Source organism: Chinchilla lanigera, unplaced genomic scaffold (assembly GCF_000276665.1).
Source record: "Chinchilla lanigera isolate Chin_1 unplaced genomic scaffold, ChiLan1.0 scaffold00126, whole genome shotgun sequence".
NCBI classification, from domain to species: Eukaryota; Metazoa; Chordata; class Mammalia; order Rodentia; family Chinchillidae; genus Chinchilla; species Chinchilla lanigera.
In genome coordinates this window covers 3012417-3029953 of record NW_004955527.1, presented here as the reverse complement: position 1 = coordinate 3029953, position 17537 = coordinate 3012417, and the positions used below count along the sequence as shown (strand labels likewise).

At 55.6% G+C, this 17537-nt stretch overlaps 1 protein-coding gene across 3 annotated transcripts in view; it reads left to right on the top strand.

Moving 5' to 3' along the window:
• Positions 1–17537, top strand: part of Kazn (kazrin, periplakin interacting protein) — a 1006619-nt gene that overhangs the window by 940378 nt on the left and 48704 nt on the right. For all 3 annotated transcript variants that reach the window (XM_005409886.2, XM_013507404.1, XM_005409887.2), the window contains 2 exons: positions 14125–14261; positions 14806–14976. In XM_005409886.2, the coding sequence (XP_005409943.1) occupies positions 14125–14261; positions 14806–14976 (308 nt within the window). The remainder of the gene's footprint in view (positions 1–14124; positions 14262–14805; positions 14977–17537) is intronic.

Genomic DNA, 17537 nt, shown 5'->3' with positions numbered 1-17537 from the left:
ACGGCATGGTGGGTACCGGGGAATAAGTAGGGAAATACTTACTTTGCACAGAAATTCTTCACCTGCCATCTGTTTCCGCTGCTTCTGGGTGTCGCACCCAACACAGTAGGACATTGTGGGGGACACAGGGTGACGCACTGGTGCAGCACTTGGGACACTGGCGCTCTTCAGGAGAAGATTCTGTCTGAGGGAACCACCAGCCTGGACTCAGGAACTGAGGAGTGCTTTGCTCGTGGGTCCAGGGGTCCCTCAGGACTCCGAGTCCTCGAGGCCACCTCTGCCCAGTGCCCCAAGGCTGGCTGCTCCCAAGGGACTAGAGCAGAGAACCCATCCACAGGTTTGAGCCCCAGCCAGTCTGCTGAGCATGCTGAGCAGCTGCCCCCGGTCCTGCCTCCAGGAAGTGGGACTTGGGACCTGTTCTCCCACCTGCAAATGCTCCAGGAACAGCCTGAAGCAGCGTCAGCTGTTGGGTCTGGCCGGGTCGTGTGGCTGCCGCTGTTTCAGTGACGCTGTCGTCTTCCTCGGTGTCAGGCCCAACCGCGGATTGACGCGCCGCACTCTGCTGAGCTAACGTGGCCAGCGCGGGCGCCTCCTGCCACCCAGGGAGGACGGCCACTGGCCCCCACACAATGCTGGCTTTCGTCACTACCTGGAAAGATGTCCCCCGGAACCCTCTTGGTGCGTGTGCCTCGGGTAGGAGAGGAAGGCCATCGCCCGAAAGCTTCCAACGAGGCTGCAGAAACAGCCTGTGGGACCCAGGCCGGAACCCACTCTGCCCTTCACCCGCCTCACTCTGGCCATGCTGTGTTCTTGGGCTGGGAAAAACGAGCCCTGGGGGTTGGGAGTGGAAACCCCACTGCACTGGGACCAGTGCTGCATGATTTAACCTGGCTGTGCCTCAGTTTCCTTATCTATAGACCAGGAGTAATCCTAGTTCCTAGGGCACAGGTGTAAACTCCTTAGAACATTGCTGACACACAGTAAGCACCAAATAATCATGCTTAAGTGTTTATAGGAGCTGGACAAACTGTAGGAGCCAGGGAAAGGTGACAGTTCCTTGTGACAGTCCTACATTCAACTGCTCTTTTGCCTTGAAAAGCCACCTTTTGTGTTGTGTTATGTTGTGTTGTGTTGTGTTGTGTTGTGTTGTGTTGTGTGGTACTGGAAATTGAACCCAGGCTCTTTGCACTGAGCTCCATCCCCAGCCCTTTTTATTTTTTATTTTGAGGCAGGGTCTCAGTTGCCCAGGCTAGGTTTAAACTTGCAATCCTCCTGCCTCAGCCTTCCAGACTGCTGAGATTGCAGGTGTAAACTGGTATGCCCAGGGCAAAACCATATTTCTCACGACAGACTCACTTCAGTCAAACTCAGAGAACCCGATGGGTAACCTACAACATCAGTTACTCATGCTTGGGGCGGGTAGCCGCCTGGTGCTGTGTGTGCAGACAGGTCTCTCATGAATTGAGGGGCCAAAGGAGCTGTCTGTGACTACTAGTACAATCGTGCTGGAGTACTTGGGGCTTCCGTCTGTCCTCCAGGGTTACCTGCTGAGGACAGACTGTCCAAGAAGCAGGTTCGGGTCTGAACAGGGCCGGGCACAGCTTGGCCGGTTGTCAGTCTCTTCTGTGAATCTGTCAGCTGTGGCCACCACCTTGCTCACGGACCCTGTCTGTCCGCAGGCAGCCGGAACGAGTGAGGCAGAATCACCGTTCGTCACAGGGGGCCCAGGCCAGGCCCTTACCTGTCCCCCAGCACAGGTGCAGGTGGCCTGGTTGAATAAGGGATGCGGTTAGGGACCTGGGGAGAGGTCATGTGGACAGGCGGCCTCAGAGGGGGCGAGCAGGGTAGACACGGGGAGCCATGGGGAGTCAAATGGAGCCCAAGGTCGCAGAGTCCGAGCCAGGAAGCCGGGATTGCCAGTGACCCAGGGGCCAGAAGAGGCCCCTGTCCATGGCCCTGCTGGGGGTCTCAAATAGCACCAGACTGTGGCCCTATGATGCAGCAGTCACGGGGAGCAGATTTGAGCCCTGCCTGGGCACAGAGGGCCCCACCACCACCACCTGCCCTCCAGCCACACCTGCCTTCACTCCGGAAATACACTGAACTCTTGGCTGCCCCGGGGCATTTGCATTTGCTGTTTACCTGCCGCCACATTCTTGCCCGCTCTTGGCAAGGCTTCCCCAGACTCTGCCACCTGCTGGTACCTGGGGATTTCTTGTCTGTTGGCAGCACCAACCTCAGCGAGTATTTAAATCATTGCATTTAAATAACAATTAAAAATGTGTCATGTCTGTCTGTGTCCCTTGCTCCAGCATAATTCCCATCTTCTGTCTGGTCTACCGAGATTCCCCAGCTCCCCTGTCTTGGTGCCTGGCTCATGTTATCCCTGTAGGTTCTTGTTGCATCAATAAATATAAGGCGGGCAGCCAGGTGTGATGGCGCACACTTGTAATTCCAGCACTCTGGGAGGCTGAGGCAGGAGGATTACAAGCTGGAGGCCGACTTGGGCCACTTAACAATTTAGCAAGAACCTGTCTCAAAATTTAAAAAGTCAGGGGAGAAGTGCTAGGGGTATAGCTCAGTATGAAAGCCCTGGGTTCAATTTCTGGTACTCCAGATGAATAAAAATATGAAGCCTGGTATTGATGGCACTGTGACCAAGTCCTGCCCATCTTGTTCTTGACCTAGGAGGTCACTGATTTAAAGCAGCTTGTGTAGAGGCTGTAATCTCACTGGCTCTGTGTGATTGAGTTTAAAGCCTTCTGGTTCTGGGGGAGACCACCCCATAAGCCATTTATAGGAGCTAAGACCAAATACTCCTAGACGTAGTGAGTTCTCTGTGCAGGGAGGTATGCAAATTTCCCACCCACTAGCTTAATGACCCTTACAATCCTACAGGTCCCTGACCTCCCTGCCTTGCTCCCAGCCCGCCCACTATCTCCGGCTCCTTTCTCTCTTCTCTGAATTACCTTTGAGCCCTTTCTCAGGAAGACAAATCAAAGTCCACCGGAGAGGCCTAGGTGCGCACCTCTGCTCACGCGTATAATTTTACAGCAGGAGCGTTTATCAGTCCTGAATGTATATTCAGTGATGGGCTTGGCTAATCTTTCATCTAATTACACTCATTAACATTTAAATGTGGAATCATTAATACATCTGTGCGGAGGTCTAAATATTTTATCGAGGTCTTAATTACAGACTTCCAGTCTTGCTGTAAAACTCGCACCCCTCCAATGAAAAGGACGGCACCAGCTGGCTCTGGGGCCCTAGCCTGAGGACGGCTGTTGTGGTGGCCGCTTCCCCAGCACTGGAGAAGCTGCAGCCGATGGCAGAGAAGACAGAGGTCATTCCGTGTGATCTCTTGATGTGCGCTCTCTTTCTCTCTCTCCCTCTGTCTCTCCCTCTCTCCCTCCCTCTCGGCTGTAGTCCCAGGGTCTCCCTGGAAGAGGAGGAAATCAAAGACAGGATCTTAAAAAAAGAGAAATTCAAGTGTTACTTATCACTGCTGAGGCTGGAGAGAGTTGGTAACAACACACCTGCTTCTCCCCGCACCAAACTGTCGAGCTGCAGGGGCCTTACAGGAGTCGGATGGATGAGATCACTCAGGATGTGAGTCTGGGGACAGAGGCAGCAGATTGCAGGACGTGGCTGGGATTCCCAGCCATGTGGCTTCTCGATACTTAAAACCAGAAGCAGCCAGACCCCCCAGCCTGGCCCGGGATGGCTGTAGCCCCTTGCAGCCATCCCCTGTAGTGACAGTGACCTCACAACTTGAAAGTCTCTAAGGATCACAAAGCCTCCTGTTTCTGAGTGTCATTTCAGCCTCAGAGGTTGAGGGTATCTGTTACACCCATCCCACGGAGGTGGTCACTGAGGCTCTGTGGGATCACGGGGTCTCCTGAAGGTCCGGAGCTGGTAGGAGGGAGAGCAGGACTGCCCTCGTGCCCATGCTATCCAGCACCCTCCTGGGCATCTTCTTTCACTCAGGCCACAGCTGACCCGGACTGCGCCGTCACGGCCTGTGCAAGACTGATCCGAACCTGAACCCAGGGCCAAGCCTAAAGTGTGGCTTGGCTGGAGTTTGAACCCAGGGTCTGCCCTCCTGATCCCTACCCTCTGCAGCCTCTCCTGACCTTGTCCAAGACAAGACTGCCTGTAGCTACTGCTGCCACCTGCACCCAGACTTGAACAATGCTGCTAGGGCTCCCTCAGGAGCAGGGGTGATGAGGCTGGCCCCCAAGGCACCACAGCCCAGAGATGGCACAAGGGTTCCCAAGCACACAGCACTCTGGATTGCGCCATGGTGCCCACAAGGCTGCATACCACCTCCTCCTCTGTCCAGGCGGAGTCACAGCCGGATCAGGCCAGAGAGTGAGCTTACGCACCAACGCTGGCCTTTTAAAAACAGTTCTCATTGTGTGGGGCAAGGGGGCTGAGGTTGAAACCGCTTTCCAGAAATCCACGCCTCCCCCGCCCAGCCTAAGGAATGTCATTGTTCCGGGCGTCCCCGGCCACTATTTTTAGTGTGATTTGGAGGAAGGAGGACCTTTTCCTGGACTCTCCTTCCTAGACTGGAAAACAAGCCCCTCCCCTGTGGCCCATCTCTCCCACTTCCCTCCTGCCGGGAGCTGCTCCTGGGAGAGGTCAGGAAGGGCACCTGGATCCCCTGGGCCACCACCCACGGGGCTTCCCCCAGGATCCCACCAGGCCTGGGTGGCAGTGACACGCGCCCTGTGCCCAGTGAGGCCCAGACAGCCCGAGTGGGCCGTGGGACTCCCACACACCTGGATGACACCTTGTCTGTGAGTTCGGATCACCCCCTGGCTGCGTCCTTCCTGGCTTACATTTTTCCCACTGGGCGTCCTGGTCCCTGGGCACATGCCCAAGGCCAAGGAGCTTCTGATAGCCGGGAACTGCCAGCCGTGTATCCTCTCTCCCTCCAGCCCCCAGCATCCATCAAGTGGACCCATGGTCTCAGCTGGAACCTGCCCTGATCCTCCCTGCCCGCTCCGGGATGGCTCTGAGCACAAGATTGTCACCGAGCAGTGAAGAACAGCTGGGCAGTAACTCACTTCCACTTGCCCTTAATTCTCGCAGCAGCAGAGTAAGGAGGAAGCCATTTTCCCGGTTCACACACAGAGATCAAGGAACTTAGCCAGGGTCACACACTGGCATGGTGGGGCCAGAGGGAAGCCAGGTCTCTGCAGTGCTGGTCCCTCCATGGTGAGTGGCCCTGAGCGTCCTCTGTGTTTCACCCTCCTCAGATACCTGCTGAGGCAAGTGTGGAATTCTCCTGCAGTCAGAACGCATGCTGGCACTGGCCCTGGGCTGCTGTGGCGCTGGGCTGTGGTCCTCACCTGCCCACTTCTCTAGGGGCAGTCCCGTGTCCCACCTTGGGAGTGGTGGCCCCGTATCCCTGAGCTGGAGGGGCAGGGAAGCGCCCTTGGAAACTGTGAGCCAGAATCTTCCGCACCCCACTCACACCCAGGTTGTACAAGTTGAGGCAGGAGTTGTGGGACAGAAGCAGAAAAGCATCCTAGTCTGACCTGCCTTTTAAGGGGACCCCACAGGGGCTGCTGCGTGGCCCATATACAGAACAGTGGTGACACAGCCCAAGTAAGTGACCAGCATGGTGAGAAGTGGCCAGAAGCTCATGCACTGTTCAAGGCATAGCCAGTGAATTGGGTGTGGTGCAGGGAAGGAGGGCCAAAGACACGTAGAGTTTAGGGCCAAAGTAATGGGAAGGCTGAGGCCACCATGAAGGGAGATTTTGGGGTACTGTGAAAAGCATGCTATTGGAGGGCTGCTCAGGACATGCTCTGGGACACGTGTGGCCCAAGATGCTGTCTGGTAGGGGAGTGGGGGATACTCTCAGATCTGAGCGCAGAGCTCAGAGATGCGGCCCATGCTGGCATCGGCGTAGGGCTGGATTTAAAGCCATGGGCTGCACAAGCTGTCAAGGAAATGATGGAAAAGTGGAATCCAAGAACTGCGATTAGTGAACATAAAGTTAAGTGCATAAATCTGCCTTCCTTGACTTTTGCAGCTCAAAGTTCTTGTAACCATCTGGCGCATGTGAAAGGACTGGTTTTCTACCAGTAGAAAGAACTGGCTCTCTCTTGTGGTCAGTAGGTTAGCCTTGGTTCAGCGGCATCATGGTAATTGGCATAGCAGTGACCCAGATCCTGGGGTCACTGAGTAGTTCTCAGACACTGATTAGTTCTCTCCTATGCCATGGCAGACATTGCTAATCAATCCAGATTCCTAGCAAAATGAATCAATTAGTCATGTCTGCCTTGACCAGAGGATTGGAATATACGAACTTTGAGAAACTGGCCTGTCCTGCCCCAGCTGGAAGTTGGAAAGGTCTATCTAGTGCTGTCTTTCTAGGCTGCTCATGAAGGAAGGATTTCTGGGGAGATCCTGAGTCAGAGCCTAGAGGCACTGGGGTCTGGTGCCAGGCTGCCTGCGGCTCATTGTGAGTGAGCTGCTCCCCTCTCCACGGCACAGTGAGAAGAGGGGAGTGGAGCTCATCCCAGCCCCATCCACGTCTCCAGCCAGGCCTGCCTTGAATGCAGCTTTTTCAGATATGACTGCTGATGGTCACCACTTGTCCAAGTCACAACTATTCTCTCTCACCTAAGGGCCATGATGGGGAAAGAGCCCTGGGTGAAGTCAGGTGAACTTTGACCTCTTCAGATCTCATCTTTCAAACAGGAAAAGCCATAGCAAACTGGCACCCAAACTGCAAGTCTGTGGGCTTCCCACTGTATCCCAGTGTCTACCCTACTATCTCCCCATCCTGGGTCTCTCTGCACTCAGGCACCAGCCAACCCCACAAGGTCCCCTGCATTTCCAGGGGCCGGAGCTCAGGCCTGGAGGCTTGGGGAGGTGGGAGATAGGAAAAGAAGCAGGCACTTAATGAGCGCTTGCTGTGTGCAGCAGAGCTCTGTGCTGATCTGTCCCCCAGAGCCTTGCAAGGTAGCAGTGACCACATGCCGCTTCGGAGGAAGGGAGGTTCAGAGTCACTGCACTGTCACAGCCCCTTGCTCACAGAGCAGAGAGAGGACCGGCATCCAGGCTCCTTGACTCTGACAAATGTCTGTTGAGGTTCTCTTCTCCCCAGACACTCAAAGTCTTAGCCCCCCGTTCATTCAGGGCAAGACAGCCTGTCCCCTGCACGGCAGAATGTATGACATGCCCAGTCATTCTGCAGGTGAGGAAACGGAGGCTTGATTAAGCTTGGGCAGATTCCCAAGAGCATGCTTCCAACCCCACCTCTATTATGTAAGTGTCAGGACACCCGGGCCAGCTCACTGCATGACCCCAACAGCCTCCTTCCCTCTCTGGGCCCCAGCTGTAAAGGGAAAGCGAGCTGGAGGGATCCAGAGCCTCCCGTTTTGGTTAGTATTTATTCAGAAGCTGGAGCCCTACAGCTCAGCGTGCCAAGACCTCCTGGCACCTGCCTGCTGCCTCTCATCTTCTAGTCTCTGTGGAGATCTTGAGACAGGTCAAGAACACTGGATGGAAAAGGAGAGGGGCCCCCTGCTGGCTGAGGCTGGGTTGTTCCACAGGATCAGATGGCCTCAACTCTGCCAGCCACCTCCTTCCCCGCCGCTGAGCTTGTGTTTGTCAGAGCCACCAGGCTGGGGCATTTTACAAAGGCTCCTGGCTGTGGGTTGTCCTGGACCCAGCCCACGGTCTCCTGAGCTTCGAGCAATGGGAAGCCCAACTGTGGGCATGGAACGCCACTAACTTGGGCTGGGGAAGATGCCGCAGGCAGAGAGCCAGGGGGATTCCTTAAGAGCTGCTGACACAAGCGTACGCGTCCATGCACGTACTCACATAGACACATGCACTTGCATATACACACACACAGCCGTGCACATACAGAAGTATATCCATGCATGTGCACACACTCACACACCTCCCCTCCAGCAGCCACAGGGCAGCAGTGAGGTGCACATGAGATGTCAGACCTGTAGTGGAGCCCTCACAGAGTCTGCCAGGGGGCTGGACGGGGACAGGAGCAGCTTCGTGTGGCTGGAGTATCCACGTGCGTGTCCGGATTGTCTGCTGGTGTTATGAAACCGGGTCAGCCATGTACTTTGGCAGTAATGTGTGAGGGCTGTGAGGGCCTCAGATAAACATCCTGGGTTTACCTCCAGGACCCCTGGGACCTCCCCACCACAACCACAGCTCCTGTTCCACTCCCAAGTTCCACCCCACTGCAGCAGGTTAGGGTGAGTACAGGGGCAGGTGAGGTCTGCCACTTGGCGCTCAGCCAGGTTCCTCAGCCCCCTGGGGACACCCACCTGCCCGTCTACAATAAAGCAATCGAGAGTTAAATGATGAAAACCCGTAAGGATCAGCTCACTGCCTGGCACTTGCTAAAGGTCACTGCATGGGAATTGTTTTACTATCTTGGAATCTGAGGACAAGAGGATGATTCCCCGAAGGACCCAGGGCCGGGGTGGGATGTCAGATCCCTGAGCCTGGAATGCCACCCACCCTGCCCTGCTGTGTGGGTTGACCCCCACATGGACATGTTGGTGGGGTACCCATGGATTCCCTGCATACGTCATCACAGGCAGCAATGGGAAAGGAAGGTCTCCTGGGGTCTTGAAAGCTAAAGGGAACCTCCAGAATTCAACACCTTCAGTGTGCTGGAGACTGTGAAACTGATGCTCAAGGGGGGAAGGATGAGTGAGTTACCGGGGCCCCTCTACCCCAGCTGTGACCCTCACGGCATGCACCACCTTGATGGGTGAGGGGAGAAGCCCTTGTGCTCAAACTCCCTTCCTCCCTGCGCTGGGCCCAGGGGCTCCAAAGTTGAGAGTCTGCCTTCTCATTCTCAACCTTTCGGCTATGACCTGGCATCGCAGGTAAGGGCATTTCCAAGAGCCAGGCTGGTCTCATTTCCTGATCTTATGGGACCCAGCAGGTGTGGCACCGCCCACCAGTGACCATGGCAGTGGTTCCAGTGACCTGGCTGCTGGAATGGGACCCGCCTGGGTGAGGCCGCGTGTCTGGGAGGTGAGCAGAGCACTGGGAGCTTCAGCTATGGACCTGTATTGGGAGGGCCAGCCGCTCCCCTGTAGCAAGCATGTGAAGGCCGTCAGAACGGGGTTTGAAAGATGGACAGAAGCATAGCAGTGACAGAGGGTGGAAGGCGGGGCCGGCTGTGGGTTCTCACAGCTGTGTGTGGATTTGAAATGATTTCTCGGGGATCGATGGTGGGAAACCACCCACTTGCTTACAGCTGCAATTCCAGGCCCTGCACCACGGGAATAGACAATGTGGCACCTGGATGCTTGTGGCCTCAACAAGGCTGCTCCTCAGGCAGCTTCCTTAGGCGCTCTTCTGTGGCCGTGCATGCTTTGGAAAAGCCGTGCGCAGACTGCACACGGGCTGCTCCGTGTACGTGGCAGTTTTCGTGGCAGTCCGTGCCCTGTTGTTGTTTTAGGGTTGATCCTCACTAGACATTTCTGCTGAAGATTCAGACCTCGTGTTTTCTGGGTCCTCTGCCGGGCAGAGTCTGGCCCAAGGTGGGCAGAGCAATGTGGGCATGCAGGCGCTGCTCACTGCCTGTCCCACTCTGCCACGCACCACGGGAAGCCCCACAAGTGCATTTGGTTTTCCCCTACACAGAATTCTGATCCAGGTGGGAAGCATCAGCGACACAAGCCCCTCTGTCTGTCTTTCTGCTCTGCATTCTTGGCATGAATCCTCCATCCTGTGCAACAAGAGGAAGATCAGTGCGTGTCTTGGTTACTTTTCTCTCGTTGCTGGGACAAAATACCCGACGCCCAAAATTAAGGAAGGAAAGGCTTATTTAGCTCACAGTCTGTGGAGGTGTCAGTCCATGCTCGGCTGGCTCCAAGGCAGGGTGGCACATGGCACAGGGCAACCATTCATGACGGCAGAAGGTAGCAAAAGCAACAAGAGCAAAAGGGAGGAGTGGCAGCAAGCAGCCTCTTTCTCTCCCTTACATATGCAAACTATCCGCCCCAGGGCGGTGTAGCACTCACACTCATAATCCCAGCATTGGATCATGGATCAATCATTAACTATAGAAGCCTGCACCCATGAGTGCATGAGGCTTTGGGGGGACATCCAGATGCAGACAGTGCATTTCCCACTGAACATCTTTGTACACCCTAAGGACCAGAGCTGTGCCCCTCTAGCTGTAGGAGAGCTTGGGAAATCAAGCATTTTGGCGTGACACAACCCCCACCCCCGCAACAAAACTGAAGTTCTCTTAGTAAGGAGGACAGAAGCACAGGCACCACTGTCAGTCGTGTGTGTACGGGCCGGACTCCCCTCAGACCGTCACCCACCCAGAAGGTAGCAGGCATCCCTGTTCTCAGCAGCAAGCACACAGTAGGTGCTTCACTGAACACTGGGGAGCCCTGGCTCTGCTCCTAGGGAAAGCGACTCACCTGAAGGCCCAGGTCAGCCCTTGCTCTCCCTCTAGTCACATAGAGGAGGCACAGCCCCGGCCTCACCACATGCGTGCTAGACAGATGGTGCAGGCTGGAGCAGCATCCAGGTCCACGGAGGCCAGCAAGAGGTGTCACCACAACCTCTCAAAAGCCTCTGGGGGATTTAGCTCAAGGGATTTAGCTCAGCAGCACAGCACCTGCCTTGCAAGCGTGAGGTCTTGAGTTTGATTCCCGGTACCAAAAAGAAAAAAAAAAGCTTCTTGACAAAAGCCAGGAAAAGCTCAGGGATGCCATGTTGGGGGACAGAGGGGAGCCCTGCTCCCACAGTCTCTAGCGGCGGAGAGTAAAGTCTGGAGTCTGGTTCTCACCCAGATGGGCCTGATGACAAAGGTGAGCCAGAGCCTGGGGGGTTAATTTCCAGCCAAACGGCAGAGGCATGACTCCTGCCAGCTGAAGAGCAAAAGGGAACCCACAGGCGCATCCGTGTGCCTTGCTCTATGGCAGTGGCTCTCTCCTGGCTGGGAAGGACTGTCCAAGATCCCCAGACCCTGTCCCCAAGTTCCCTGCTGTTCTTGTGCCCACAAGAAACCAGCTGAGACCGAGCCAGGCCCTGATTGGACCCTGCCCTGCCTTTTCTGCTGTGTGCCTTTGGCTCCCCATCTGGTGGGTGACAAGGACCCCACCTACTTACAGAGTACCTGACATAAACAAGGGAGGAAGGTGTATTCTGGCTTATGGTGTTTGAGGTTCTAGTCCATGGTTAGCTGGTTCCATCCCTATGGGCCTGAGGACCATGAAACACCATGGTGGAAAGGTGTCGGTGAGCAAAGCTGCTCACCTTATGGCAGCCTGAAGCGGAGAGAGGGGAAAAGCCAGAGAAGGAGGGGCTGGAACAAGTGCCCCAGGTCGCACCCGGTGACCCACTCCCGTCAAGTAAACCCCCGCCTGAGTCCCTGTTGCCTCCCCCTGAAGTCATCAGAATAGGGTCTCATGTCAGTGGATGAATCCACTAAATTTACAGCCCTCAGGATCCAGACACCTTGCAAAAGCCCCACCTTTGAACACATGAGCTTTTTGGGAACATTTTAGGTCTAAACCATAATACCAGTTACTGCTTTGGATCTAAAAGCAAAGCTCTCCTGTAATGTGGCCACACTATGTTGGGGTGGCGTACAGAACTAGCCCAGCTATGCCCCTCCCTGACCCAACCCAGGGGGTCAGCCCTGCCCAGCAGGACTGGAGCCAAGGCCTCTCCCCGAGGGCTCTGCGTCTCCACCCTTTAAGGTTCTGGGCCAGCAGGCCTGGAATTCCTGTCTTGGTGACCTGGACCACTGCTGGCCAAGCTGTGAGGAGGAGGACATACAAGGTGGGGTCTCAAAGCTGGAATTTGAAGGACCACCCGAGACCTATGGTCCCCAACATGGATCTCCTTGCAGCTCCTGTGCATGGTGACACACAAGGCCCTGGCCGAGCTGGCCCCACCTGTTGTACTTGGTGGGCCAGGGTGAGGGGCAGGAGGATGAAAGGGCCCCCTCAGGGCCAGAAGGACATCAGCTTGTAGTGGGTTAGTTGTTGGGCAGTGCCAGGGTCCCCGACTCCTTCTTGTACACCGGCTGGGTGCCACTGGCTGCCCTGTGTCACTGCCCTCTGCTAGCTGTGAGGCTAAGGACCCCTCAGATTTGGAGGAGCCCCACCGTAAAGGGTCAAGCGCATATACATGGGCTTTGGGGTCAGAGGTGGCTGTGGCATGTTAGGCAAGTGACGACATTGTGGGCTCTCTCAGCCTGGAAGATTCCAGGGCGCAGGAGTCGCTGTGCTCTGTTCCCCTCTCCGGAATTAGCCCTTGAAACCCCTGCTCTGTGTTCTCTCCAGAGAGGGGTCAGGTTCCAGGGACTCCGGAAAGCCCCAGGCGCCCACCCTACAGTCAGGGCCTGTCCTGAGCCTGTTCCACCCACCAAGGGGCCAGGCCTGCGGGAAGGAGAGGCCAGGGAGTGGGTGTCACGCTGCCTACGGGCCATGACTCGAGCATGTGACGCCATCTGGGTTGTTCTCTGTGAACGGCTTGATTGAGATTTAATTCACATGGCACACTGCTCACCCACTTCAAATCCGCGAGCCGGGGAGTTAGTACTTTCGTGGTTGTGTGTCCATCCCCACAGCCAACATCAGACATTCCCATCGCCTTAAAGGGAAGCCCGTGACCCTCAGCTGTCACCCACATTCCCCGAGCCATCCCCAGCCCAGCCCAAGGGGGAGGCAATGGCTGAGCTACTCTCTCTCTCCCTAGATTTCCTCTTGTGGACATTTCTGTAATAGTGTCATGTGACACGGCCCTTCCTGGGCTTCTCCGTTAGGGTCACACTGTCAAGGCTGATCCCATAGGTCTGTCCTGCTCTTCCTTCCATTGTGAAATACTGCTTCATTGTATGCATGCATCTCTTCTGTTGGATTATTCATTGCTGGATATAGGGGTAGTTTCCACTTTTTGGGTTATTATCAATAATGCTGCTATGCACATGTGCCTCACACTTATGTGTTTCCTCTCCTGGGGTATATGCCTAGGAGTAGAATCACTGGCTCTGGTAACTTAGCCTTTGATCTTTTGAGGACCCCCCACCCCAGACTGTTTTCCAAAGCCACTGTGCAGTCCTTACTTCCTTCCCCACAGGGTGAGCGGACTCCTGTCTCCCTGCACCCTTGCCAACACTTGTTACTGGCTGCTTTATTTTACCCATTCTCGTGGATGTCGGGTGGTGGCTCATGGTGGTTTTGACTTGTGTCAGAAGGACATCAAGCACATTTTCATGGACTTTCTGGTCACTTCTTGGAGGACTACTTAGATTCTTCACCCATTTTTGATATGGGTTGCCTTTATATTGTTTGTCTTTTTTTTTTTAATATTGGAGATTGAACACAGGGCTTCCCCAACAACCTATATCCCCCAGCCCTTTCTAGCTTCTCTATTTATTTATTCATTTTATTTTGAGACAGGGTCCACTAAGCCTGGCCTAGGCTTAAAAACTTGCCATCTTCCTGCCTCAGCCTCCCAGAACTCTGGGATTACAGGCATGTAACCATGCCTGGCTTCTTTTTCTTGGTTTTCTTTCTACAAATAGGTTGTATTATTGAGTTGTACGAGTTGTTTATATATCCTCAAGATAAGTCCCTTATCAGATATGGGAATTGCAGGTATTCTCCCCATTCTGCAGGTTGTCCTCGAATTTTCTGATGACGTCCGATTTATTTTTTTTCTTTGGTGGCCCATATTTGGGTGTCTTATCTTGCATGTTTTTAATCACACTCTTCTCTGCGGGGAGGAAATGGGGCGAATGAGGGGTTGTTTGGCTGAACTGTCATTCTGTGGGCCAGACTCTCGGGTTCATTTTGGCTGAGAATCAGGTCCTCTTCCTCTTCCAGGGCAGTGGGGTCAGGAGCTCATGAGCATCAGCTCCTGACCCCAGGGGGCCCAGCCAGTTTGAAGCTGAGAGAGACACGTAAGCAGGACCTGCTTCCTGTGTGGATGATAAATCTGAGGGGAGAGGAGCAGGATATAGACACAGTGGGTCTGGGTTCGAACCCCAAGAGTGCGAGGGACACACTGGACATTTTACCTTCTGTCAAAAGGCACAAGGGCCAGATGCTGGGGTCCCGGGGGGCTAATGCACTCTTCTGTCCGCAGCCATGAAGGCCGACCGGAAGCGCTTAAAGGGCGAGAAGACGGACCTGGTGAGCCAGATGCAGCAGCTGTACGCCACGCTGGAGAGCCGCGAGGAACAGCTGCGGGACTTCATCCGCAACTATGAGCAGCACCGCAAGGTCAGCGCCAGGCTTGGGCACCCGGAGGAAACGGGAGCAGCCCCGGGGCATCTGGGCCTGGACAGGGTGGGTGCTGGAGTTGGGAATCCCTGTTCCCAGGTCTGTGCCCTCGGGCGTCCCACTGACGCTCTCTGAGCCTGTCTCCCCATCTGTAAGAGGGTGATGGCGCTACGTTGCTGCCATGAAGCTTCTGAGATCATGCACGCCAAGCACATGGCCCGGTGCCTTCCGTGTAACAAGCACTCAGCGACTGTGAGCTCTTCAGCTTATTAAACCCACCATAACAAACATGAGGCCAGGCATAGTGGTGCACACCTGTAATCCCAGCACTCAGGAGGCTGAGGCAGGAGGATCACTGCGAGTTCGAGGCCAGCCTGGGCTACAAAACGAGTTCAAGGCCAGCCTGAACTGCATAGCGACACCCTGTCTCAGAAAAAGACAAGTGTGAGGAGAGCAGACTTTGTGGGGTCCCTGAGGGATCCCTGGGCCCGGAGTGCCCTACCGAATTGTAACCTTGTGGATACTTTCTCTGCCCCACCTGCAGGAGAGTGAGGACGCGGTCAAGGCCCTGGCCAAGGAGAAGGACCTGCTAGAGCGGGAGAAGTGGGAGCTGCGGCGCCAGGCCAAGGAGGCCACGGACCATGCAGCGGCCCTCCGCTCCCAGCTGGACCTCAAGGACAACCGCATGAAGGAGCTGGAGGCTGAGCTGGCCATGGTGAGAGCCACTCGCAGGGCAATGAGACCTCAGGCTGCCCCTAAAAGCTGCAGAGAGAGTAGGGGCGGGGCCGGCAGGCAAAGAAGCAGCAGGCAGGCTTCCAAGGCCACAGGGCCCAGTGCCCCCAGAGCCCTCCATCCCCTGCACCAGGAAGTGTGGGACAGCGGGAGGCCTTGGCTCATCCACACTCCCCAGGCAACTGCTAAGAAGAGCAAAGGCAAAAAGGTTTGGGGATATTTAGGGAAATATTTGGAAGGAGATACACAAAAATAGGAACATTACCTAAGTCAGATCAGTAGGATTGCACATGACTTCTATTTCTTTTTCATTCTATTTTCAAATGTATCTGCAGGAAAGTGTCTTAGTTGGGCCACCCAGGAAGAAAAATGCAATTATTTTAATTGCAAAACAACCCCCTAGTGTTCTACCACCGTTCTGAGAAGGTGCCTGGGGTACCTGTGCATGGGGTGGAGCACCCCAGGCCAGAACCCAAAGCCCAGAGTTTGGTTCTGCCTGCTCCTGCATGACCTGAGCCACACACGGAACTCCTCTGAACGTCCCGGTCCTTCCTGTCCTAGGCCCAGGGCAGCGGTCTTGATCCCACCCTCCTCTCCACAGGGTGGCTGGGTACATACAGAGTGCTCATGCCAGAAGGGTCTTTGAAACCCATCAGGGGTCCTGTGACAATGGCCAGTGGAGGTTATAAAGGGACTCTGAGGAGGGTCTCACATGGCTCCAGATGGGCCATGGGTTGTCAGATGGGCCGTGTGCTGCAGGGTTGTCACCTGTCCGGACCTCCTCACAGGCATCTATCTGCATAAAGACCCTGGGCGTAGGGCTCTCCTGAGGATTTCTGTGAAGTAACGCAAGGGATATCTAGCACACAGGATGGTCTCCTAAGGCCACTTGTTCAGTGCAGGGCTGATGCCTGAGTCTCCCCTGGGTCTCCTTGCCCAATGCTGACCTCTAGTGGTGAGGGTCGTCCAGGCGGATGAAGCCACAGCCTGGGGCCCCGTCTGGGGTGGGCTTTCCACCATGGTGTGGGTGCTTCTGCTGCCAGCCCCGCGCATCTCAGCCCAGCTCTCTCAGTGCCCAGCACGGTGTCTCCTTGCCTGGAGCTCTGGCCTCACATCCTGGGGACTGCCTGGGTTGGGAGCCAACTCATCCCAGCCGCTGGTCCCATTACGGGGACACTCGGGGCCTGCCTCCTGCTGCAGACATGCAACCCTCGGCTGGGGGGGTTGTTGCAGTTTAGGTGGTGGATTTGTTGGAACAGCTCCACAGGTGATCTCTGTCCAGGGACGGGGAGCAGGGGCTCTACAGAGCCATGGCAGCTCCTGGCTTGTTGGGGAGTCCATGTAACTGCAGCCCCCCCCCCATGTCACCCACCACCTGTAGTTCGTGAGTGATCGGCAGGCCCAGCTGCCCTGTCCGCCCTGCTGACCTGGTGACCTGAGCAGAAAGCTGCTCAGACTAGCTGTGCTGGGAGCAGTCAGGGTCCGAGGTGCCCTTGGGAGGAGGAGGAGGCCAGGCTCCTAGGCAGGTGCAGGGTCAGACGGGTCCTCAGTGCGCCCCCTGCTGGGGAGAAGGAGTCTCTGTACTTTGTTCTCCAAATCGTGCCTCCTCCCCAGCCCAGGTGGCAGAGGTGTGGGGCCTCAGTCTCTCATGCTGCAAATGCACACTGCACCTGCTCCCTAGAGGGCCTGAGACCCAAGGAAGAGCGGCCCAGCCACCTCCCCAGGGGAAAACCTGGCTCTCCTCGTCAGTGGGTTTTGTTTTTTGTGGTACTGGAGATTGAAACCAGGGGCTTTGAACAGAGCTACGTTCCCAACCCTTTAATTTTTTATTCTGAGGGGTTTCCCTAAATTGTTAAGTTGCCCAGATTAGGCCCTTCCTTGTGATCCGCCTGCCTCAGCCTCCCAGATTCCTGGGGTTACAGGAATGCACCACCACGGCCGGCGCTCAGTGAGTCTCTTGTGCACAGGAAGACTATAGTCAGTCATCCTGCAGCCACACGCTAGAGTCTCCATCAGACAGACGGGGACACGGAGACGTGAAGAGGTGGGGAGCCTCCTAGGATCCCACAGCTACAGAGTGGCTGGGCTGGGACCAAACAGTGTGATCACAGAGCCGCAGCTCCGAGGCACGGTCCCTCCGCACCCTGCCCGCGAGGACGCTGGGCTGAGGGGTGGAGAAACTCTCAAGCTCTCACAGCAAGTAGTGGAAGTAGATTCTGAACCCAGTTCTACCTGGGCTTTTGTCACATGGGCATATTTGTGTCACTTCACCAATTTGTAGGTTCTGGGGACTCGGAAGAAGGTGGAGGCTCAGAGAGGAAAGTTGGGGGGGGTCAGAGCTCAGGAGGGCTCCCAGCACTAAGCTGCAGTCACGGGGGAGGTCAGTAGAAGCGCTGTGTAGTTTGCCATGGGGAGGGGACCCAGCCCAGCCTGCGTGTGCACACGTGTGTAAAGCCAGACTTTGCAGGCCTTAGGGGCTGGGGATTTAGCTCAGCGGCAAAGCACCTGCCTGGCAAGCGCAAGGTCGTGAGTTCGGTTCCCGGT